The sequence below is a fragment of the Clinocottus analis genome, unplaced genomic scaffold (genome assembly GCF_023055335.1).
Source record: "Clinocottus analis isolate CAN_PGR_092001 unplaced genomic scaffold, fCliAna1.0.p SCAF_13, whole genome shotgun sequence".
Lineage (NCBI taxonomy): Eukaryota > Metazoa > Chordata > Actinopteri > Perciformes > Cottidae > Clinocottus > Clinocottus analis.
In genome coordinates, this window is record NW_027175854.1 from 7,089,428 (window position 1) to 7,115,719 (window position 26,292).

General features: G+C 41.2%; 1 protein-coding gene across 1 annotated transcript; it reads left to right on the plus strand.

The window, feature by feature from the left end:
* The first annotated feature begins 328 nt into the window (after positions 1–328).
* galt (galactose-1-phosphate uridylyltransferase) lies at positions 329–22,770 on the plus strand. Its single transcript, XM_068574659.1, has 11 exons — positions 329–472; positions 1,197–1,366; positions 1,660–1,735; positions 1,940–1,988; positions 4,363–4,492; positions 5,043–5,099; positions 9,493–9,615; positions 14,245–14,377; positions 15,818–15,901; positions 21,765–21,919; positions 22,198–22,770. Exons 1-11 carry the CDS (start codon positions 436–438, stop codon positions 22,285–22,287), a joined length of 1,104 nt encoding a protein of 367 aa, XP_068430760.1. The 5' UTR covers positions 329–435; the 3' UTR covers positions 22,288–22,770.
* Positions 22,771–26,292: the final 3,522 nt, after the last annotated feature.

Below are 26,292 nucleotides of genomic sequence, written 5' to 3' on the forward strand. Positions count from 1 at the left end.
GCTGCTCAGCCAATCAGAAGACGAGCCAGTCGCGCGGGGGAAACGGCACACTTCTGGGTTGCCAGCATGCTATAAAACCCCCTTAAGCAAGTTGTATTTTTATTTTACATATTTGTATTAAAAAAGGCATCAACGAATAGACATTTTAAAAGTTTGTATTGCATGCAAACATTTTATTTCCATTTTTTTTTATTTAATAATTTCCCCCCTTAATTTTTTGGGACTTTTAGAGATTTGTGATATCATGTCCATGTTTCCCAAACAGCATGTTTCTTTCCGCTACTCAACCAGGAAAACAAAACAGGAAGTAGGAGTTTCGTGAATAGGAGACAGTTCGGTGGTTCACATAACTGCCAGTTTCAGCTCAGAAGGAGTTGATGGCTGAGTGATTCAGATCCCGGAGAGGTTCCCAGTTATCACACAGCACCGACCGACATGAGCGGCCCAACACAAGTCAGCTTTGATCCAAAAGGTAGGGAGCTTTGTGAAGTCACGAGAGGTAAACACGAATGCCATTTATCAGGACATCGACACCTGCAGAGTTTTTAATTTCGTCCGTGCAGATCATTTATTTTCAAGTCCGTTCAAAATGTTGTTTTACGTTACTTTGCCTTACGAAAGCATAACATTAACGCACAATTTCCATTGGTGTACGAATTGCTATTCGTATTGAATTTCCATGTAACATAAAACAGATAGCTTCTCAGGAATAAATGCATGTTGATGCCAAACCACTAATTTCGTCGAGCCTGACTTCCTGCATTGGTGAGTGTTGCTTATTACAGTACACACAGCCAGCTGTGTGGTCTCGTGACTGAAGTTCCTGCAGCAAGTTGCACCAGCAGCAGACAGTCATCCATAATAATCTGAACAGCTATCATGTGAACACACGTTTATTTTTAGACAAAATAAAAGTACAGAATGAATACATTAATCCAATAAATGAGCAATTCGTTGATAGTGAAAATTATAAATTGGCAGGATTTAACAAGAGACACACACACACACACACACACACACACACACACACACACACACACACACACACACACACACACACACAGAATGAAGAGGTTACAATGAGCTCTGAGTGACTTATCGATCAGGTTGAATTCACATGCTCATGATTACATCACACTGCTGGTCATTTTATTTGTCAAAGAAGTTGTCTTTTGAGTGTCTCATGTCACCCTCAGAGCACCAACACCTGCGTTACAACCCTCTTCGTGACACCTGGGTCCTCGTGTCGGCCCACCGCATGAAGAGACCCTGGGCAGGTCAGGTAGAGAAACCTCCTGAGGAACACATACCGAGACACGACCCCCACAACCCACTCTGTCCTGGCAACACGCGCGCTAATGGAGAGGTGAGAACGGGGCAATACGTCGATTCAAATCGATGAATACATTTCAGTAACGCACAAGAACATCAGCAACTCCAGCCTTCAGAAACAATGTAGATGATGTCATAGATTGTCCATGCTCTCCCGCAGTCTGGGGGAGGATGCGGTCAGTCACTATTGATTCTGTAATAAACCATTTCACGAAAGGCACAATGTATCAATAATATTCATGTATTAATACATATCTGGACTCCTTTATGCCAATTATGAATGGCATTTGTTTTGGACAACACTTTTTTTTTTCTTCTTCCCTACAGGTCAATCCAGACTATGACACCACTTTTCTTTTTGAAAATGACTTCCCCGCTCTTCAGCCAGACGCACCAGATCCTGGTGAGGAGTATTTCTGATGCTGTAATAACATGACAACAAGTATATGCACAACATCATATATAAACTGCTTGTTGAAATAGTGTGGAGTCATTTTCAAGGTGTTTCAATAAACTGTTCAATTAGGCCTAATGGGTGAAAATTAATTGTTAAAAGTGTAATACAACATTACCTGTTGAAACAACTTCCATTTGCTGTGTTCTTCAGGTTCAGATCAACATCCACTGTTCCAGTCTAAAGCTGCCAGGGGTGTCTGGTAAGAACAAAGCATCCTGTCGCCAGAATAATCAATGTTTCAAAGCTGTCTTACTGTGTGTAGCTTTTTGAATTGTGTGCAGAGGATGTAATGTTAATGTTGAACTCAAACTGTGCCTGAAAACAACAACATTTATCTTTTCATATCGTACGAGGTCCTTTACCATTAAACTGCAGCATTACAATGAGATGAATATTAAAATCTAAATTAGCGTGTGGCTATAATTTAGTCAAGGATGCATCTTAATCAATGTTCCTTTTGTACAAAATGATTATACATTCAGATCTATGACTAATTAAGTCTGAACTGATGAGTGCAATCAGAGCAGTCATGCCGAGGCAACGTTCACACGTTGTTGTGATTATAATCAGCATAATCAGCTATTAGCAGAAGGTAATTTTGTTAATCAACACACTGCATGTCACTTGTTTTCAGGACATCTTGAACTATGCAAAAAAAAAAAAAAAGAGGACAAATCCTCACTCTCAATACATATATTATATGTGTGTAATCCTCCGTGGCACCACCTGATGGGGATGTTTTCTCACTCCCACTGTTTGACGACCTAGATGCCGGAGTGTTCTGATGACATTTCAGTCCAGTGATATTTATCTCAGACCCTTTTGGAGTGGAGGAAAATAAGAGGTCTTCCTGGAGTCTCAAATCATCTTATTCCTGAGAATGTTGTATTCCGTGAAATAGTTTGCACCAGCTTTCTGATCCACCAGCATTGACTGTTGGATTTGATTCCTGTCGAAGTCGATACGCGGTCTGGGAACCCGAACAGATGAGTTAATACTTAATGCGGGTGATCACTTGAATGCAGAATACACGATAGTGTATAAATAGATCCACAGATAGCAACGGTGTTGTGTAATTTGGCTTATATAGATTCCCCTCGTATCGATCGGAAAGTGTAGCTTCAAACACGTAAGCAGAGAAACAGCTCTGATTGTCTTTTTCTGATTGATTGTTACCTTGCTAGGTATTTTTCTTCCAACCTTGCGGTGTGTGTGTGTCTCTGTGTCTGTGTCTGTCTGTGTCTGTGTGGCCTTTTCCTGATGCAGGGGTTGCATACATGTTTGTTTGTTTGTTTGGTAAAGTGTGTCTCGTTTGTCGTATACACTCATTCCACACAGACCAGTGTGACCATGTGGAAGTGAGGGCAGCTTGGAAGCTGGACGAGTGCGTTCTGCCCTTCAGCAACATTCAGAGAGCCAATTAGAGGGAACACAAAATGGGATTTGGGTCATAAGAGACAAAAGGAGAGACGGGGCGAGGAAAGACATCCTTCTAATGACTTATTGCATCACCCGCTACTCACTTCTCCCTCTGCAGAATGAGCCTAAATCCTATTGCAAATGGTTTGGTAATTTCTTGGGAAGTTTCCATTAATTACAATTGTTTTCTAGCACATAATTGTATAAGCCTTTGGGACATTAGTCAACCCACACTGATGGAACTAATACAACAAGGCTCACAAAAAAAAAGGCATTCCAACTTCAGTGGTAACCAGGAAACTGGTTTCCTTTCTGGCTCACAGCTGTTCAGACTCCTGTTCAGTCCAGTACACACACATACACACGCACACACACACGCACACGCAGTGCACAGAGTTCTTGCAGCATCTATGATACTCCTGAACAATTCATAAATACGGTCATTCAGTTTTGCTCAGAGCATAAACACCAAAGTATCGTTCAATTATTGATCATGCACTCGCTGCTCGGGCCCTGAGAGGAGCCCGTCTGTTGATAAAAAATGTAATTTTTTTTTCTGTCTGACAGTCAAGCTGGTTTCCACTGGGAACATAGGTGAGGTTGAAAGCAAATATGAAAATTTGGATTAAACATATAAATAAAACATATAATCACCCTCTGTTAGTTAAATTTGTATTTTATTTTTGTAAGACATGCTCAGTGTTCATGTATCACAGTGGATATTTACAGTCTGCAGTCTAAGTTCAAGCTCTGACTGTATAGACAGGATGCTTTGGCTTTATTCTGACTCTGTGTCTCTTTATTCTGACTCTGTGTCTCTTTAATCTGACTCTGTGTCTCTTCTCAAAGTCAAGTCAAGTCTCAAGTCAACATTTACAATCTATCTAAAAAAAAAAAAGCTATATTGGTTGTGATTGAAATTCAGAGCAAACTAAATGAATTGCCAGACTTCACATGTTCCAAGTATAACCATGATTTGATACGCAGAACACCACAAACAAGAGCTTCACCAGAATGTCCAAAGTAAAATGTGTCAAAGAAGATTTGTAGCTGCTGTGGTCTCTGGGCAGTACTTTCACAGTACTTTCACAGTACTCAGCACTGGGCACTATAAACAATGACGTGTACTGTCACTTTTTTTACTCTATTTTCAGTAAGGTCATGTGTTTCCATCCCTGGTCTGACGTCACCCTCCCTCTCATGAAAAGACATGAGGTCGTCAAGGTGATTGACAAGTGGGCGGAGCTTGTTGAAGAACTAGGAAACACGTACCCCTGGGTTCAGGTATGAGACACACATACACACCTATTAACGTTTACAAATTATTGATTTAGTTTCTCTCAGGGCTAGGACATCTGTACAATGTAAGAGCAGGCAAAACTTTCGTCACTGTCTTCTTGGATCAGTGGATAAAACTTTAATGATGCCTCTGGGCTACTTGCAAATTCAAACATCGGCAGCAGAGAGAGAAGGATGTGGATAACAGAAAAGGACGTTGTTTATATAGCTAGTAATTCCTTTTTTTTCCAATAAAGATGCTGTGTTCTTGTTTTTATATTTAGAGGTCAGAAACTGATGTCCAACTTTACTGGTTATGACACCGTATTAGGTAAACGGAGTGAGCCAGAGCTGTATAAGTAAAGTCTGAGATAGTTGCTAAAGTGATCCAAAATCCGAAACTCAATTGATTCATATTGCTCTTGTGCTTAAGCGTTACAGGTCAGCTTTGAACTTCTGTAGCGCAGCAAGCGATTAGTGATTCCCAACTAATGCTGTTTTGGAAAAAGTTAAACCAAACTCTGGATTCAATTTCCCTCTCATTTTCTGTTATTAGATCTTTGAGAATAAAGGATCTATGATGGGCTGTTCAAATCCGCATCCTCACTGTCAGGTAGGAAAATGCACCGACGCATAAACACACAGGGTAACGGTTAGACTCGCATGTATGCTCTAATACGAGCTACACAAGCGATTTCAACAACATGACATGAGTAACTCACTTGTCCTTGAAGAGAGAACATGAAGTTCAGGGATACCGGCATGCATTCACACAAACAACAGCTACCTCTTTCAATGAGGGCACTTTGAAGCTGCAGCTATCGACATGAAAAGAAATGTTTTATCACAAGCTCAAACTCTTCTTGAGCACAACACGATTGTGTGTCACCGGTCCAATTTGCACATCAAAGATGCCGTCGTATCAGATTCACCACTGCAAATGAAGTTTGTGTGTGTGTTAAAAAGGGCTCGCTGGTTTGGAGCCAGACGCGTCTCAACATAGAAGCTGTTGATTGACTCGTTATTCACAAATCACCAATGACTCGTGCGCCGTTGTCACCTCATAGCTTTTTTAAACGCACAATCACATCTATGATGCTGTGTGGGTGTTTTCTTGTCTTTCAATGTCTGCCTACTTAAAGCAGCAGCTTTTGTGTAAAAGAAGTTCAGCTATTGTAAGAAACAGAAGAAAAGAAACAGTTGTAGTTGCTTGATGTGAGGAGCTCTTAAAAGAGTCAATGTAACTTAACAGCCCTGCAGATGTTTTTATTGATGGGTTCATACTCTCTGGTTGACAAATACCATTTCAAATCATCAGGTTTATGGAGTACCGATAAAATACATTTCTGCCAAAGGCCTGCTGAATCTGTGCTGTAATATACACATGTCCAGCAGAGGGCAGTGTGTGACCTCAGATAATAACATGTTTTTTACACACTGCATCATGAAGTACTGTTCCACTGTGATGGGAGAACTTCTTTTATAAAGATGGTCAAACTCTTGTTGGTACTTTCATTACAATTACAATCTAAAAAGATGTGCTTTTTAAATTTTTTAATAATTTTATAATATTTTTATTATAATTACGAAAGAGTTTCAGTGAGAAACTCTAACCTGGATCCTGTCTTTGATGACTCTATTTAAAAGTTGAATCAGTTTTGTTTCATTTTTTCCTGCTGTCCGGATTCACTTTTTTTTTTCTTTTTCCGAAGACATCAAAGTCGAGGGAAAGAGAGTAAATGTGTGCGTGTACAGCCAGGCAACCCCTGCAGGCCAGAACGCGAGAAGAGTACATCTAAAACTTTGAAGAATAACGAACAGAAAATGTTAATCGTGTTCTGCAGGCATCGTTGCTTCTGATAGCGTTGGTCTCAGAGGGACAGAGCTCTATGTATTTTCATCGGAGTGGTGGAAGGAAAAACGTATGCCCCTGGAATAGTAATAGTCTTTTTTCACGTGAGGGATCAAAACTGTATTAATTCTGCAAGGTGATCATTCCTCTCACAGGCGAACAGTCATGGAGTTACTATTTACTCCTGAAGTATCGTCGGTCTTTTAATCTTCAGGCTTCTGTCTTGTGGGAACAGATTATATGCTTTGCTTTTCTTTCGTGCCGTTAGCTTCACTTTTTTTTTTTCTTTCTTTTCGCTCACATTACTCTGAGAATCAACAGTCGGCCGCCGGATGGATGAGGGATCCATCTCTACAAAAACACAGGTGTACAAATAGAGCCACACGTGCATTGATGTTGGCAGGCGTGCACACTATCACACATGTCCCGAGGCATGCACGTGTACAGTATTTACACATGTAGTTGACACGTTAACCGTGTCGTCTCTCTCTCTCTCTGTCATTCTCGGGTTGCAATCATAAACACGGCGCAGCCTTTAGCCAATATTCAAAAGTCATTGGCGTAAACATCACGCTCGGCTGGTTTCTGCTCCCCTTACTGTAATTGTGTTCTTACCAAAGGGCAAAACAAAAAGAAAAACCTAACGAACATGAATAATTCTCAGTTTTCTTTCGGATTATTTTGTATTGCATTTGCTTTTAGTATTTGTCATGAATCTGGACCCACGACAATCCAGTCATTTAGAGGCAAGGCCAGCAGGACACTCATACATTACCACAAAATTAAAATCAAAAGACAAAGCTCCTTGATCATCAAGAGGACCTCGTTTCCCCCGATGAAGTTAATCCATTTTTTTTTTCTTCTTTTTTTTCCCAATCTGTTGTAATGAAGGAAGCCAATTACAGTGTGTTTTCTCCACTGCATTCTGGTTAAAAACGTGAAGGAGTGTTTAATCAGAAAATAATTTGCCATGCAGCCTGAAGCAGGTCTCGAAAAGCAGCACAGAATGCCTCTGATCATTACTCTATTCGTGCGATGGAATATTATAATTGGAAAAATCTACTCCTGGTGACACAAATGTTACTTTAATTAAAAAAAAACCTACTTTCATAGGCCTAAAAGCTCGATAAAAATGAAGGTCAAAGGGTCCAGAAATACCCTCTGTAAAGCAGTTGATTAATACCTTCCCCGTACAATATGTACAAATAATGAAAAAGAACCAAAGTAGAGGCCAAAAGACTCAGTGCAGCAATACATTAATCAATATCTTGGTGACGGTCTCACTCATCAGAGCAAGAATATGTATTCAGTTTGGCATTCCTGCATGTAATTGTGTCTATTAGTTTAGATGTTGATTACAACAAACCGATATGTAAAATACATCCTTTCAAAACCCCGCCGACTGTTATCGCAGGTACCGATTCATCATGCAGCAGAGAGCGAGTTAGTTATGCGTAAGAGTCATTTGGCCCTCCTCAGCTGCTTTTACAGCCATTAAAATACCATCGAGTGCAGACATAAATAATTTGAATGTCTGTCACGACGCTCACTGTTCTCCATAAAGAGCTTTCTGAAATGCTGTTGAAGTACATTATGAAGCTAATTCAAGAAGCCAAGAAGCGTTTTCTCCGAAGCGTTGATTGAAAATGAACTTTAGTGCCGCAACGCAGATGAATGTTTTCCTCGGAAATGAAATGACCTGCAGCATCTCATCTGTTTCAGAGCATCAGACTGTCGGTTTTCTCCCGGGATGTTTACCGGTTCAATCAAAGCGAATAGCAAGCAGCTCGTTGAGGGTGAATACCGCCTGACACAGAGAGCCAGTTGGTGGCTGATAAGAGGCAAGCCTCAACATCAAAACAGCTGCTTTGAACTTGTAACTCTTTTTATTATTATTTTTTTCAAATCAGGAGGCTAATTTCATCATTGAGTGTGTTTCTGTCTCTATGGGCTCGATGTTCAGCCATTGTGCTGGTTAGCTGTTTGACACCGTAACATTATGCACGGCAGTATTTGTAAAATTCTTTCAATGCACGGTAAATCCCCCGTAATCTACCTTTTTACATGTATCAATGGAAATACATGATCACGCCAAGGTTTTTGCATACTTTAGCCCATTCACAACATACTCTTAAAATAACTCGCCACTATTTCTATATCAGAACATTGTATTATCGATCCACACTTTCAACTGCATTACCGTGAAATGGTGCCGTGGCTCACTTTAGAAACAGACAGTAACAATTCAGGTATTTGGCAACAGTTGTGAGGCCCTAAGTGCAAAACGAGGCCATGACACCCAGTTCAACGACAATGAGCGGACAAGCGGTCAGAATAGGCCAACGTGTCCGAAAGAGGGATTATTGAGGTGGTGCGAAAAAAATGGGGATTATTGAGGTGCAGCTGTAGAGGGAGGAACAGGATGAGGTTTTTGGCGGGGTGTGACAAATCCCACCCCCCAAAAAATGGAGTGAGGCTACAGAGGAAGAGATCGTGACTGGACACGGTTCACTGTGGAAGTCACGGGTCAAAAAAGAGCATTATGGCAAGACATGCACAGAAATGCATGACATCACCTTTTTCCCATCGCCCCTGCCCGCTTCAGACCAGTGACACAAGTACAGAAAATACAGAAAGTGTCCTAAAATACCAGCGGCTCTTCCAATTTCTGGAGGAACATTGTGGGTTCGTGCACGACGATCCAACGCTCTCAGTAAGATGCTGATTTAAGAAAATGTGTTCCCAGAGCCCGAGCATGGAACCTTGCTGTTCATGTTGATAAAGGACCCATCTCAATTACGCTTTAGTGTCTGCAAGTTGATTTGCACACTGTAGTGAAATAAATGAAAGCCAGTGGCTGCTGGGGAGAACAGGTTCATCAATCTAAAAAGCCTGAATGGGAGAAAAACTCACTTTTGAAAACCAAGAAATCGGTGCACCTGTGAAACATTCATTATTTTGGATAGTATTGATGCATTACTCTATTTAAAATGAATGAGTTCATTTGGAATTACAGACGGGGGGGGTGAAGATTTCTTATTTCACCTTTTTATTTTCCAATCAGCGGGTAGTACACAGACATAGATAACTCGCAGGTTTTGGATTTCTGTTCTGTCTCATCGCCATCTTCTGTTTGACTGCTGTTGTATTGTAGGTGTGGGCCAGCAGCTTCCTTCCTAATGAGCCGGCTCTGTCAGACCGCTGTCAGAGAGCCTACCATCAGAAACACGGAGAACCGCTGCTGCTGCAATACGCCAAACGAGAGGCTGAGAAGAAGGTACACCGGTACAAATATGAACACACATGCAAATAATGTCTCAAGAAAACAACATTTTGCCCTCAGAGGCGTGTTATGTGCTGACCCTTGGTTGTTGTACAGTCGTACAGATAAGTCAGTTGTTGTTTTTTTCTTTCATTTATTTATTTTGAAGTTTTACAAAAAGAAAACACACACCCAATGAGAGGCGTGAGGTCTGTAGTTCATCAGTTCATTTAAATGCTAAATTAAACTTTGTTGAGTAAAATAAAGTGTAGCTGACATAATGAGTTAGCAGAAAAACTAATATGAAAGAAGTATTAAACATTTGGTTTTAAAATTCTTATTTGAATAGTCTGGGAAATATCTTCTTGAATATATGTGTCATGGAAAGACATGCATCGAATCTGATGTCCCGGACTATATAGAGCTCAGTCACATTAAATTAAACAATAATACATGGCATAAAAGCAAGTTTTTGATGAAATTAAGTGCTTATTTTGAATGGCACAGTTCACTTTACTGAATTTTGAATTTTTGAAGACCATCACAAATATTGTGAATGGTGACAGAAGTAATTTTAGCTGACTGTGTGATAATGGTGACTAATAGACATCAGAGGAATGCTTTAAAAAAAACAAAAAAACTCTAAACATGAGATTTATGCAAAGGGTGACATCATATTTTGTTCACCGTGACTCATTGCCTCTCCACCTTTCCCCAACATGCTTCCCTTTTTTTAAAATCTTACTTTATTTTTCCCCCACATTCGGCACACTCTGCCTGTCTTTCAGTCAGCAAAACGTGTCATTGGACAACAGAGCTGCTCATTAGCATAATGCTGCATCAGCCATCTTTAACCTGCCCAAAGATTAACCGGTAAAAAAAAATAAAAAAATCACGACTTTTCGTACTTGAGTGATTTCCCGTGTGTGTGTGTGTGTGTGTGGAGCATCACAGCAGTAACCACAGATGAAAGGGTCTAACGCAACCCTGAGCGCATTTAGCGTGTTGGTAAATGTCTGATTAGTGAGCAGAGATTTTGGTGGAATCCGTGAAGGAACGCTCAACAGTAGAATTAAACTTAACAGTCGCTTCGCTACCCGGAGCCGTAGAAAGAGATGGCTCACTTATGCCGCTTTGTTATCGCACTACACGTCCAACTCTTCTTGAAGCAGGGTTCCTCTTGTGTCAGTAAAGCCAACCCAATGTGCTCCTGGTTCATGTTATCCAAATGGGATTAACGTGTAGCACTTTTATCATTTTACCTTTCTAGACTTCCACCTCGAAGTCGTCCTTTGAGTTGAAGGTGGAACAGAGAGCGTGTTTTTTGTTCTTTAGGTTTAGGAGGATGATTTGACGTTAATTCATCGCCTCTCTTCCCATGTTGATTGTGCTGTGTGTTCAGTGTTATCCGAGGGTTTCCTTAGCATTATGATTATTCAGTGTTTGTTCATACTGCCGACTAGGATTATTCTGGAATAGTACTTTTGCATAAGCATATGATCTGAGAACTTTGTTATATTACTTGTGATATTTCTAATAATGAATTATCATTTTGAATGTTTCTTTTACTTTCCTTCTTCTTCTTCTTCTTCTGGAAGAGATTGTGTGTTGTTTTTCTTAAAGTGTGTGTGTGTATGTATGTGTGTGTGTGTGTGTGTGTGTGTGTGTGTGTGTGTGTGTGTGTGTGTGTGTGTGTGTGTGTGTGTGTGTGTGTGTGCGCGCAAGCAAAAGAGAGAAGAGATAGCATTAAGGTTTCGAGAAGAGCAGAGTAGACACTTGAATCTCCTAGACAGCTGCTCATGGGGACTGACCTTTTATGAAATCAGAGTGGATGTGTGTGTGTGTGTGTGTGTGTGTGTGTGTGTGTGTGTGTGTGTGTGTGTGTGTGTTTGTGTGTGTGTGTGTGTTTGTGCGCATGTGAAGGTGTCTCTTTCGCCGTCTCTCTCCTTTTGCTCCTGTCGCCCTGACCTGAGGTTTGGACCGTAAATTGGCACACTGCAGGGTTTGGAGCAGTTTGAATTGAGGTTCGGTTCCCTGGTGACACTTGACTTTGAAACCAAAACTTTCGAAGCTAATTGAATAAACCTCTTTGGGATTTGCGGTCGGTGAGGTGTCTGTTTCAGGACGTCCTCCACTTCCTCAATCTCTCTTTCTCTTCACTCCACGTCCTCTCCTTCAATCCTCCCCCTCCATCCTGGTTCTCTTTCATTCTTTCCATCTCAATTCGGCTGCTTTATAATCTTGTTAAGGGCAGCAGAGCACGGATATGCTGGAAAAAGTGGGAAGAAGTTTGAGATTGAAGGGAAGAAGGCTGTGTAACATTGCGATAAGGGAGTTTACTATGTTAAGTCAATATTTTGAATATTATAAAATGCTGTTCATAATGGCATTGCTAAAAACTTTAAAGACAAACATACCATTAATAGAATTTCCTCTTTTTCGTCCTTTCCTCATTTTCAAAATATTCGTTGAAAAGGAAGCTTTAGTCAAAGTGTTGTTACAGCAGGCGTTAAGCAGAATCCTGTACTGCAAGTGAAGTTCATTAAGATTCAGATGGACTACTCTTAGTTGTAAACACCACAGTATTCCCAAAAGATGGCTTAATTATGCACTAATGCCTGAACAAGTTTGTTCAAACCTCCAGGAGATGCATTGCCAAGGATGCCCAAACATTCTCTCTTTGCTTTTATCTAACAATTATTATTTTTTATTATTTACATTTTAATTAGTTTACAGAGCCACCATTCTGCCCAACACATGTTCAGCCTATAAACGTCTGGCCCGACTCATATTCCGTCTGATCGTTCCTCTGCTCAGGTTGAGTCTGGGAAAGTTTTGCGTCCATTTACGGGAAGCCTCTGGACTCAATGTACCAGGCGGATTATATGCGGATTCATACAGGTGGGATTTATCTTGACAGTGAAAATGATAAACTGCACAGATATTATTATCTGAATTTATGGACACGACGGTCATACAGTCTATCAAAGATCAACACGTTATGTAGCACCACGGCTACGTAGCTAGCTTGATTGATTAGGAGTCAACTCTAAACGTGTCGGCAACACATGGATGTGAATTTACAAAATGAATGTGAAGGGGCGGAGCTACACGTCGGGTATGTCTCTAATGAACTGGCAATGCTACAAACCGTGGCAAATTGCCAAGTTTAGCTCACTGCTTTTGGTGTCATGGCACATTTACTGTACAGTTCAGTTTCACCACTCTGTCACCAGCAGCAACAGGAAGCTCTTTTCAGCAAATTAATGAATAAATCCACAGTATGCTACGTGCACAGCACTAAACAGAAAACACACAAAATCATCAGCTAGCCGGTGGACATAGCTGAGCATGTAGCAGCTAAAGAACCGTCAGGACTCTTCTGTCAGGACGTCATTTCCCAGCTTGTTGTGATGTTCGTCTGCCCCCAAATGGCCCCAAAAAAACCCCTACAAAATAAATCCAGCTTCAGGAACTACACTACGATCGATGCAAATAGTTTTTTCTGCTCCGGGGCCTCGACACAGCAGACTTTTCCATTTCACTACATACAGGGAGTTGTGTTGTGAATGTAGGTTAACATGGGGATACTGGAAATCTAAAAACAACGGAGAGAGAGACATTGTACACGGTGATTTTGGGATTAGTAAGAAGCTGACTTTCACAGGGTTCCTACTGCCGCTTTTCGGCATACACACACACACACATGCACACACACAACCAATCTATTTCGGATGAATTGTAATACCAAGGTCGGGTCGTGTTTGTGCCCACTCATCAGCTTGTTAAATCTCAGCTTCTGACACATTCTGCATTTAAACAGTTTATGGTAATAAAGTGCTCGTGCTGCGAACAGCTCCTGACCCGTTTTATAACCATTTTGAACTCAGTTTGTTGCAAAGTAAGAGCGTGCTCCGTCAACCTTCACACAGTTTTCCTTGTCTTTATTCGTGTCATTCTGGTCTCACCACATGTTGTGAGGTGACTTCTTAAGCCTACGTGGTCTGAACATGTTTGTGTGCTTACTGGCTCTGTTTATGTGTGTGTGTGTGTTCATTATAACTAATTGGGGTGAATGTTCGTAAAGTATGGTCGTTCCGTCAACATTTGAAATCGGTTTACAGTAATTACCCGGAAGACTGTCAGGAATGAAAAACAGACATGAAAAGAGAAAGATTCAAGGAAGAACAGGAGACGTTGCCGGTCAAGTGGAGCAGATGGTTCCAGACCAGCTGTCCTCTCTCATGTGGAACATTAGGTTTTATAAATTGACTGCTTAGATGGCTTTAACTGTTTCTTTAAGAACTTTGATCACTAAAAGAGACGGTTTAAAGAGCTGGCCAACGTTCGTTACAGTTGCTCATTGTATACAGATGTTCCAGGTCCACTGGCTCCAATACGTTTCACAAATTCCAAATAAGTTCAGAAACAGAAGTTCACATCACTTATTTGAAGTAGAAGTATTTGAGAAAATACATGTAAGTAATTCATTCTCGAGGAGCCATGAATGTCTGTACAAATGTTTTTGGCAATCCATGCAGTGGTTGTTGAGGTATTTCAGTCTGCATCGCCATCCCCCTTTGCCATAAACCAGCAATATTACTTTCCTGCATATTCAAAAACGTTTAAATTCCTCTCCTGTAGGAGCGCGTGGTGGTGGAGACTTCTGATTGGCTGGCGGTGGTTCCGTATTGGGCAACGTGGCCCTACCAAACGCTGTTGTTACCACGAAGACATGTCCTCAGGATCAATGACCTGACCACAGAGGAGAGGGAGGGTGAGTTTAGAGGAACACAGACAGTGAGTGACTGAGAGAGCGCTGAGCTAATAAAGATTAAAGGGGACTCGGAGGGGAACCTGCAGGTTTGGCTCCTGACCAAGGGTGTGTGTGTGTGTGTGTGTGTGTGTGTGTGTGCGCGTGTGCGTGTTGATCTCCCATGTCCCTTCACGGTTCAAATCATCTCAATAAAATATAAAAACTTCAAATGAACTACATCCAAACCTTCTTACGATGTGGACCAACGTTTAAATAATTGAATGCTAGTTATGAATGGATGATTTCTGCGTTCAAGCACATCTCCGCAGCTAACATTATGCGGATACAAGCTGCTCCCGAGTAGATTATGGTGGTTTGCATGTATTTGTGGGCCGTCATCCCGTTTGCTGATTGTTAAATAAATGAGTTATTGACTGTCGTCTAGATGACTCAAGCAGATGTTGTTGTTGCTGCTGCTGCTTGAGAAGTCATTATCTTAAGGTCGAGGAGATCTTGTGAGACATCCCATTCCCTCTCAAGGACAAACACCACTGTGTCTGTGAATCAGCGACTGGCTCATTTGGAAGACTTCTGTTGACAGCCGAGAGTCCGTTTAGCTTCTGTGCGGTGACGGAGTGAAGCTGAATGTCTCACGACAAGACGGATGGGTGGGACAGGCGTCCTCTGAGGCTCACTGCATTACTGCTGCTTCACACGAGAATCAACCCAGACGGACAGTCAGCTGGGCCTGAGGACATTTTAAACAACAGGTGGATTTGTTGAGGCGAGCGACTGATGCGAGGACGTTGATGATTATTTTATCGACTAATCAACAATAACAAGTAGTTCAATGAAGAGTGGATCAACCAAATATCGTCAAAGTTTTAGAAGCAATATATGTGTATTACAAGGACATGTTTGGATTATTTTCAGCTTGTTTTCTAACGTCAAAGGTGTCTTGTTGGAAGTTTAATTACAGCTTCACATCAAACCTCAATACTGCTTTTGACATTTTAGATAAACAGATTTTCTTGCCGTCTTGAATATGATACAGATCAGTTCTTAAAGAATGGGTTGAAGTTTGTTCTAAGTGTTTTGCAGAAACATTATGTTTTATAGAGTGAATTCTGAATTTTGTTTGGCCATTTATTGAAAAATGAGACTGTCGATGAATTGTTTCGAACAGTGTGTCTATTTCATTGATAATTTAAATAATTGAAATGCATTTGGTGTTGTAATTCAGAATTAAAAATGTATTTGGGTTGAGCTGTAAATGCCACGTGTCAGTTAGCAAAGATTTTGTGGAGTAAAATGTTTGTTTTTTTTATCTATAAACTTAGATTAAATCAATTGATACATTTTCAGTTGTTGCAGGTGATCAATTAAGGAACACATTTCAATCCCTAATTTGATGCCTGCCCTCCTCACTGTCCTCCTGCTTTCTGTCCATCTGTTCATCAGGTCTGGCTGACGTCTTGAAGCGACTGCTGACCAAGTATGACAATCTGTTTGAGATCTCTTTCCCCTACTCCATGGGCTGGCACGGTAAGACAAAGGAGTCGGGGGGGTTGAAAAGAAAAAGTTTCAATAACAATGATATTATTTAAAGTTGCTTCCGTAAAGTGGCAGAAGGAGAGCGGCACAGATGGCGGCAAAGATTAAAGATGATTTTGATCTAAATACATAACAATCTGTGGATGGATTGGAACACAAATACTGCTACAAACTGGAGCCTGTTCACATATCAGGCCAGCCGGTAACAAATTGACTTTGTCACTTTGATATATGGATGAGCTCCATTTCCATTGTCTGCAAAAGTCATGAAATATGGGAAGCTGAGTCACAGTCGGGATTTTAAACAGACTTAGCGAGTAGTACCACGTGTTTTTCCTCTCGCGTCTAACTTTACATTAGGTCGCATCATCCACCAAAATGGCATTGATATTACGGGAATGTTGATTAGCTCGTCCAATGTCATTAGAAAGACGTGTGTCGATTAGGATGCAGAGTGCGTTCCTCACAGATTAGATCACTCTTGTTTTCAATCATCTCTGCAGTAATACATTGACAAATGAGAAATCCTCAGCTTAGATGTCACACACTTTGCACCACTTCAATGCACACTCAAGACATATATACTCAAGAAGAAAAGCCTGAATTCACGTAGATTCGGAGCCCCCGTGGTGTGATTCAGTTTTTGTTTTTTTTACCATCAGCTAACGACGGCAGGGTCAACTAGTTGTTATGAGCATATAATGGCTTATTTAACATCTGCATTCATTTGGGGTTGTGTATCTTTTCAGTTGATTATTTTAATCTATATGCACTTTCCTTTTAGCTATTTTTTGGTCTCGTGAGGAAATACCGGCCTCTTCAGCTAAATGCAGTTCAATAGCGGCTTGTTATGGTACCATATGCTGGGAGGGGATTGTACGCTGGGTTTTTAGAGCTTGTTTAAATGTTTTATCCCTGTTGCTGCTGGACTACATGCTAATCAAGTGTTGGGATCCAAAACACTAAAGTGGTGAGCCATAAAACTAAAAACAATGAGTTAAATAAAGGCTAAAACGCCATGTAGGAGGAACTGCAGTTAATGGAGATAATCTGTCTAAACGAATATTACACATATTACACATCGTCTTTTCATCCATTGCTTATGTAGAAATATTGATTAGAGCATTTTTTATGTTCATTTGCCCAAACCAGTGTTTTTTTTATCTCTATATTTACTGGATTTATTAGACTCTGGGGGGAAAAGTTTCCCACTTGTATGCGAGTAATGCGAGTTAGATGTATTTGTTGTTCCCTGCTGGCTTTCCAGCTGGTGTTTTTATTTTCCTTTCAGGAGATGACTCACAATTAAATTTCCCCAGAGGAACATTGAATAATAATTTCAAACCAAAAGTGAGAAGGTAATAACCAATGCGTCGGATGTGTGCATTTTAAAATCTCTGGCTTTGTATTAATCTGAAATAAATTTGGGATTTGGGATATTTTTGAGGAGCTTTTGATTTTAGATGATATTGCTTCATGCATTGTATATGAAAATACTTTCTACACCACACCACATTACCCTTTTCAATGTTTGCTACAGTTTCTCATCTTCAGCGTGCAGCTTATCCATTTTTTTACCCTTGCTCGTCTGGATCTTGGGCCCACTCTCCTGTGGTTACCGTCACTTTTGCATCACAGCAAAACAACCCAGTCAGAGGAAATGAAAGAGCCGGTAACAAGACGGAGAGCGAATAAGTGAATAAGAAAGCCAATTACCGTTTTTCATTCTGACAGAATATGACGAAACACATTTGCAAGTATTTCAGATAGTGAAATCCAAAATACATTTATTTCAAAATACCTCCCGCCACAACAGTGGAGTACTTTGTGTTTACCTGTAGTGTTTAATTGGCTGTGAGGAGGAAGCAGCTTGCACAAAGCACACACACAGACTGTACGCTTTCTACTAAATAGAGGTGGTTGCCACCGAGACAGCTGTGCCTCTTGTGAATCTCAGCCATTGGCTGAGATTCTCCTGGACTGCGACGGTGAGGGAAATGAGAGAACGCCAACGTGAGCATCGGCAGACAAACTCTTTGCAGCGGGTTCAAAACTGGAACCGAAAGGGCAGCAGAGTGCGATGACGCGATGAGGGATGTGTGACGGGACGGAGAGCCGTGTCATCACGGCCGAGCGGTCAGAGGGATCCTCGTAGAAGCAAAAGGTTGCAGGTTCAACCCCTGCAGCCGGAAGCTTCACTGCTCCCTGACTGAGGCACTCTCATTCAGAGTGATGTCCAGTCTGGGAAGATAGACGCCGCAGCATGGATTTAGATGCACCACCAAGACAACGTGCACACATGCTGTATAAGGAGGGTGTATACCTGTTTCTTGCTAAGTGCCCATCACATTGCGGTGAAGACGTGTTCTCTTACGTTCCCTAATGGTGGGTTTTTTTCATCTTCCATAAACAGCCTCAAGCCAGTGATGTGCGCACATCATGACTAATTCGAAGTAACAACAAGGTTGAAGTTAATCTTGTTTAATTTAGTCCACAGCTCCGTAGTCAGGAAGAGACTAATCCAAATTTAAAGTTTGTTCAAGAGTGACAATTTGTATCGATTGTCTCGTCTCAGATGTTGTGGAGAGATCACCTGGGTCCCTCACATGCCGCTTTTGTTATTTGTTTTTGCGAGGCAGCCCACATTAAAGATTTTCAAAAGAGAGGCGATGCTCTCAAACTGTAGTGTGGAGAAAAGGACAGAGGGCATGAGAGGACCAGTCATTCACCGGCTTCCTTCATGTTATTTTATCAGACATCAAATCTTTGAAGTAAAATCTCGGTCTAAAGTTGCCTGTGGTGAAGGCTGCTCCAGAGCTCGTCTTTAAGTTTTTTGCTTTAATCTTGTGTGTGTTTCATTTTTTTAGATGGCTACAAAGTCAAAGGCCGGGTTACAGCAATGTCTTGAAGGTTATACGCAGGTAGTCGGTTATTTTCTGTGCCAAAGCAAATTATTATTTCTTTTTTACAAGGCTGTAGGAGAAATGGGGGATAACATCTGCCAAAGAGTGCAAGTACCTCTTTGGAACACAATTTAAATGACTAACAATACAATCAAATTCGGCCGTTATAGTACCTCCATCAGGATAATGTCACTGAACCGATGCATGATGTTGTTGTAACAGCAGAATGTGGCATAGATGTTCCACAGTGCTTGATAAAATGTAAATCGTGTTGCTTGTTGAGTATCCTGTGGGGTATGAATCTTTTAGTTTAATATACCAACTGTAATCCAAGAGCTTAAATATTTACTTCATTAATTTATTACATACAACTGTTGTAACAAATAGCCGGACCAACGCACTGCCAAAAGCAGTTTCATAATCCTCTGACAATGTGAAATGTAACACATCATCTGCTCCTACTTCCTGGTATTTTCTATTCTAGCAAATGATGGAATATGGTCATTTTTTTGTTCTTTTTTTTAAAGTTGGTAAAGGGACCTTAAACTCTCCAAACAACAGTGTTATTTTAACCTCATCAAGGGGGATTAAGAGAAAAGAGACTGCTGGGATTATAGCTGATGTGCTTTGGTGCACTTACACACAATGAGTCAAACACACATAAAAATGCTGCTCACACTGACCATCTAATTTAGAAACACACGCATATTCATAGACACACACACACACACACAGCCCTGGCTTACATAATGAGTTGCCTTGTCTCCCCATCTGTGTTGGCGCGTTATTCGGGTTCATTTCGGAGCAGCCAGCTTTTATTTCGGGCCGGGCTTATTAGTGTCAGTGTGGGGATAGACGTGGTTGGATGGTGTTTGAGTCACCTGGGAAATCATGGATTAGATAAAGCTACCTGCTTACTCCTTCGGGAGGTAAACCATACTACGATACTGGCAAGATGAAAGATGTGTGCACACACAGAGAAAGAGAGACAGAGACATTGCAACAATCTGAATACAGGAAGAAGAAAATGTTGTGATTTGTGCCATCGGTAACCGTTAAAACTTGTCCAGCAATATTTGTAAGTTTAAATGAATTCTAAAACACTTGTATGTGCTTTTCAGCAGAACAAACACACCCAAACATATTTAAAAGTGGGTAATCTGTCTCGCTTCATTGCTTATGTGGTGTGCGATTAGCCGCCATTGTAAGGAAACGGCCGCTGTTATTGTGGATTCATTGTCTCTGATTCTGTTCTGGAATGGCTTTTTTAAAAGAGCAATTTCTAATTCTACTCCTAATCCCCCATCAGATGAGAAAGCATCACAGGCAACAAAGAAGGTATTTAAATGTCGCAAATCACTTTGGTAATGCCCCTCTTAAACAGTAGTGATCAAGTTGTGCGATAATGCATTTTTTTTATGCATTAATCTCCAGGTTTTGTCAAGTTAGACAAAGAAATGACAAATTTGGGGGAAAAAAACGCTTCCACAGAGGCAACGAGAGATGAACGTTACGCTGTGGCTTTCATCCGATCTCAACCCAACGTTAAGCTCATCTTATCCTTCATGTCCTTGAGTTTGACAAATAAAAACTTTTAAAATCCTTATATGTGGGGAAATTAAGAAACATTTCTCACTTGGCTAATTATCGCATGTTGTATTGGTCACACAAACTAAACACCACCAACTCCAAGCCCTTTAGCCAAACCACTGAAGCCTAAACCATTGCTTTCATTACAGAGAGTTTAATATGGATGCTTTCATTGAGAATACGAACACCTGTGCCAGTGGTGCCTGGTAATAATGTCCAGTTACCAGAATTTAGTAGACCCTGCACCAGCTAATCAGAGCGGGGAAGTCTCAGTGGCCGTGATATAAAACAATCTCTAAAAGAATGGATCACCGGTTCCTCCTCACAGAAAGTACTTTATCACTTTTAAAATCTTTATTTATTCTTTATTGCACTGGTGAAATTATTGTTCTGTTGCCCACAGAGTCAACACTGCTTCTTTAATGTGTCCTGCTAGCTACCTGCTAGCGGGGCTGTCCGCTCCGCAGCTTAAAGGCGCTAATGAGCGGAGGGGCTCGTTCATGGGGTGTGTATGGCGGGGAGATAAATGAGCGTGTTGTGTCCCGGCCATGCACATCCTTAATTAGCCTTCAGCGTCTGATTGTGCCGTCGTTCTGTTTGCATCCGTGTGTTTACCTATCCAGTTTTGCAGAAACATCGAGAACGTTTGAATATCGAGTGCACATTCGCAAATTTGACTTCCATCAGGGAGACATTTTGTCACTGTGGTTACCCACACTTTAATACAACGGTTCAACAGTTGACGGTAAATATGCACGGTGTCTTTTCCCGTCTCCCCGGTTTCACTAGACAATCACAAATATGGAATATTTAAAGACCGTGAAACCCTCAACCCGTCTGCTGGATAATCTTTGCAGACTCGGCGTGAACACACACAATAGCAGAGCTCGGGAAGCTAAACCTGAATCGTTATGGAGTTGAAATTATGGAGGGAAAAGCTTCTTGCATCTCTGCTGGTGCCACGGAGTGGAATAAACTGCCTCTTGCAATTACGGAGGTGCAGAACCCACAAGCCCTTTAAGGAAAAAAGGTCAATTAGAGGCTGCTGGATAACATCTCCAAAGAAGGACATGGGCATGTTTATACATTGAAATCAAAAGGAAGTCAAATACAATATGGCATGTTTGTCTGCAAGTGGGATGTGCGGTTTGTGGTCACGTGAGCCCCGCGTCGGATGATGTTCGGCTGACACAGACCGCGATGGAAATAAGTCCTGGACTTTGTCCTTGAAAATGTCCGACACGCTTTTACAGTTGTATTGGAAATTCTGCCCAATACACTAAACTGAAAACGGCCTCTGACACGGCTGAGTAACGCTGGCTCTGTGTCTCAAGTCTAATGTCTCTCCTCTCCTCATTCAGGAGCCCCGACTGGCCCTCATTTAACGGAAGACAACTCTCACTGGCAGCTTCATGCGCACTACTACCCTCCTCTGCTGCGGTCGGCTACAGTGAAGAAGTTCATGGTGGGGTATGAGCTGCTCGCCCAGGAGCAGAGGGACCTCACCCCTGAACAGGTGAATATTGTAAAATGCACATGTGCAAACCCATCTTTTGGGCAGAACAGAGTTACTCATCCATTCTACTGATTTTTAGGTGGCAAAGAGTACAAATAGTGAGGTTTGAGATGTGACGCGAGGGGATTTGTTTTCACCCCAGGCCATTAAAAGCTGACCCTGCACAGCGGGTTAATTATATTGCTCAACCAGGATTGCAGCAGATTTGCTCTCTGTCCCTGTATGTATCTTCTAAAACTGTATACAAGCTTGCCACTGCTGTGTTTTTGTATTTGTAGGCTGCTGAGAAGCTAAGGAACCTCCCAGAAGAACACTACAGAACCAGAGAGAACCTGGAAAAAAGAACAGAGAAAGAAGAAGGAAAGTGAAGTAAAAGTGAAATGTGTGATGTTTAGTAAAAAAAAAAAGGGGGGAAACAGCTTTAAACATTTCTTTTTTTGAATATAGGACAGATTTTAATGCTTTTGTTTTGGAATTACTGTGAAAATGACATTTTAATGTAATGCCATGTAACGTGCCTGAAGTCATGCACCGTGTTGATTCTTACTTGCAGAATATACATGTCAGTATTTTCATGTGTACACAAATTACTATACTCATATGGACCTGGAAGTAAATCTGCAATCAAACTCCTCATCCATGTTTTAAGGAGACAATGGGAGAACATTGTTTTGTTCTCCCCGCTGTCCCGTCTGTCGAAATTAAACAAACTGTGTTTGTTGTTTTGATGGAAGCCTTTCGACCACACAGCTTTTTCTTTCCAACAACACAAGGAGTTGTTTGTGATCAAAATGAACGCCTTTGTTTCTTGCGAATGTTCTTACATGGAAAATAAATCAGTCTTGAGGTAATTAACTGTTTCACCACTTTCTGCCTCAAACGGTTTGACAGTTTAATGCTTTATTTAATGTAGAATGAATTTACGGACGCAATGTCGTCAGAAAACAGGAGATCAAGAGTATTGTTATTGGATATGAAAACACCATGATGATAATACTTAAAACATTGATATTACAGATGGGGCATATGTAAAACTAAAGGCGTAATGTCCGGTGTGAGCACTACACCGCTGCACTGACAAATGTGATAAATACACACATTTGACACTATGGCTGCCAACGGGCGGCACAAAGGAGTGATTTGGGGATCTCGTGAGTTTGAATATTTCAGCACCACGGAGAGAGACACTGCCTTTGATGCAAGAGTAATGATCTGATCTAGACGTACAGTCTCAGAATGGATCTGTCCAAAACACTGACATGGGAGGCCATGCTGTGGTGTACAAAACAGAGCAGTTTAGACTTCACATGTCGTTTTAAACTCATACGTGTGTGTGTACTTGGATGGTTCATTCTAATTATATTATTGGAATGAAATACTTCTAAAATTAGATTCTCAACGAGCCGTTTCTATAAAGATCCATGCAGGGAAATCAAAAACTCCTTAACTAATAAACATACCTAAAGGATTCCTAGGGGGGTGTAAGGGTGGGCCAAGACCCAGTGAGCGAGAGGAGTCATGTGGATTGAGATACTTGCGTCATTCAGTATTTTAGCAATACGCTTTGAAAGCAAAATAGGTCAAAACAAGTTGATTTGTGTCCAGCAGGGGATCGTAAACGTGCAAATAAAAATGCCAAGTCAATTCTTGACACGCGAAATGAGGTGTGCCATCAACATGACGACAGCAGATGGCGATGTTGCTTAAAAAGTGGAGGCAGAGTGCGCCGCATTTGAGATGAGAATCTGACTCTGCTTTACTTTAAAATCAATCATTTTAAATGCAATCTCCCCTTTTTAATCAGTTGAACTAAAAGCATGCATGCTTGTAAATATCTTTGCACCTTCCGCAGGGAGGTCAGGGTCAGCTACAGAGTGTATGGGTATGTCCCAAGAGTGGGTCCAGACATTTGCATATATATATATATATATATATATATATATATATATATATATATATATATATATATATATCATCAAACAGATACAAAATGTTTTATTTATATCCTGGTACCATGGATTCGGTTCAGGCAAGGTCAAAACAGGGAGATCCGTCTCTCGGGTAAACAAATCCAGGGAGAGAATCCAAGATTCAAGGATGCTGAGCAGGACTAGAACCGGTACTATAACATGGGCGAGGAAGCGCTGGAGAGCTTGGCAGAAAGACAGGGACCATGTGGAAGGGTAACAAGTATAAATACTGAAGGACTAATGAGAGCTGCAGGTGAGCTGCAGGTGAGCTGCAGGTGAGCAGATGGACAGGGAAGACGAGGTGAGGGGGAAGGAGTTGATCGCATGGCCTGAGAAAGTGTCGGGACCCGACACCGGCAGCTAACGAGAGGCAGCGAAAGATCCGAACGAGAACAAAACAAAAGGAGGTGGAATTCATGACATGGTTCACTCGGCCATCTTAAAAACGAACATTTTCCCACGTTGCCCTGTTTTTCAAATGTTTAACCCCAAAGTCTGTTTTTTTATGTTCAGACTGTAGTCATCACCAATATCTCGGGCAAAGCAGCAGGCGTCAAAGACGATAGGGGCATTTGAGGTGACTTCCTTAATAGCAAATACAAAGTAGCTTGCAAACAATATAACAGTCAACCAAATACAAAGAGGTAAAGGAAGCAGCGATGGACCGCCGCAAAGTTATTTTTTTTAACTTCAAATTGAAATACATCTACCCTCTAAACTCCACCAAAAAAAAAACAGTATTGTGTTTTTCAATTAAAGAGCAGAGCGACTAAAAAAGTAAGGCAAACCACACAATAGCCCAGTATCCAATGCATTATTGGATTTCTAAATGTCATTTCAAATGTCTACGCAATGCAATCCCCAGACAGAAAACTTTATTACCAGTGCCACAGAAACATCTTTCTGGAGTTGCATGCCAGTGCAATCAGGGCTCACTGTGGAGTAAACAAGACGCCGCATGCAGTCCTTCAACAATACAACTGGCCTGCTATGAAAGCCGACATCACATAAAGAGTGAAAGCATCATTGCCCCTTATTTGTGGGACGCTTTTGGGAAAATGTACATATTTATAATGAGTGTTCTCGAGAGAATCGTGTTTCATCCTGTATTACGATTGTTTTGGCTGCTTCACAAATGTCTTTCTAATCACAGTGTGCTGAAGTCCATAGGGAGGACAAACACAGGACTTTGACCCAGGAGACCGTTATTCCTTTCTAGTGTGAAACAAAAAGTCAACATTAACTTATACTAATGTTAAGTTCAATGTTTAACAAACATACTTTGTAGAAAACAGGGTTCAATCATAGTGTGGTGTCATTCAAGGGACTTTTCCTCAAATTATGTTTGTTTGTTTTCAGCTTGAATCATTGGCTTAGCATGTTCTCTTAGTCTGTGATAAATTGCACATGGTTCTGTGATATGCTCGATGGTAGTGTATGTAAAGGACGATGGTAAGAGTGTCTATTGCACAGCATCCATCCACAAAGGCTGGATCCTCTATTTTGTGCAGCCTTTTCTAAGATTTCTACCACTTTCTACCACTCTAGTTTTAAGGTGTTAGGGAGTTTTCCCTTTGCCCTTGTAGAGGTTGAAAGTGTAATATGTTACATTTACCTGTTGCTCAACGAGAGAGAGAGCGAGAGCGAGAGCGAGAGCGAGAGAGAGAGAGAGAGAGAGAGAGAGAGAGAGAGCAGCGATGTCGGCTCTGTGTGCGGCTCAGCGCTGCTCTCGGTCAAACAGACACACCGATGGCAGCACTCACACACAGCTGAGGAGAGAGAGAGAGAGAGAGAGAGAGAGAGAGAGAGAGAGAGAGAGAGAGAGAGGGAGAGGGAGGAGCAGAGGAAACACTGGACCACATGAAGATATACAGTACGTTTGACAGCCTGCACACCCAGCATGCTGTTATAGGGTGGGAGGTCCGACGCCTCTCTGCTGACGCCCAGAAACGTCCCCAAAACAGCAAATTAGGAATGAGCAGAAGGCAAACTCTGCAGATACAGATACCAACACACACTTCTGCTGGGTTATAAGTGATGATTGGGAGAGAGTATTTCTACATGAATATATAAATTGCTATTTTTCTTTTAAATTCCTGTAATCCTCTAAGGCAATAAAGGCCTTGACAATTTAGCTTTTTTTTACTATGCATGAATGTTTGGCTAAGATTGTAGTTTTTGACATGGCCTGTTAGCTATGGCTTATAAAGCATGTGATGTTTCTTATGTGTGATAGTATCATATTTTGCCATCCTGGTTGGTTGGTGTCGTTAAATCTGCAGAAACAAAATGAGCTCAGTGATGGCTGTGGTAGCCGAGAGAGAAATGTGCATTACTGGACTTTAATAAGCTCACTAAATATTTTAAATACTACCTTGCTGTGTTGGAGTATTGATTTCGCAC

What these genes read in the sequence shown, in the direction of transcription:
- galt (XM_068574659.1), top strand. Translation starts at nt 436, where the DNA reads ATGAGCGGCCCAACACAAGTCAGCTTTGATCCAAAAG. An exon ending in ACACGCGCGCTAATGGAGAG is followed by an intron (nt 1,367 to 1,659) that starts GTGAGAACGGGG and finishes TCTTCCCTACAG; the next exon opens with GTCAATCCAGACTATGACAC. An exon ending in GGGACCTCACCCCTGAACAG is followed by an intron (nt 21,920 to 22,197) that starts GTGAATATTGTA and finishes TTGTATTTGTAG; the next exon opens with GCTGCTGAGAAGCTAAGGAA.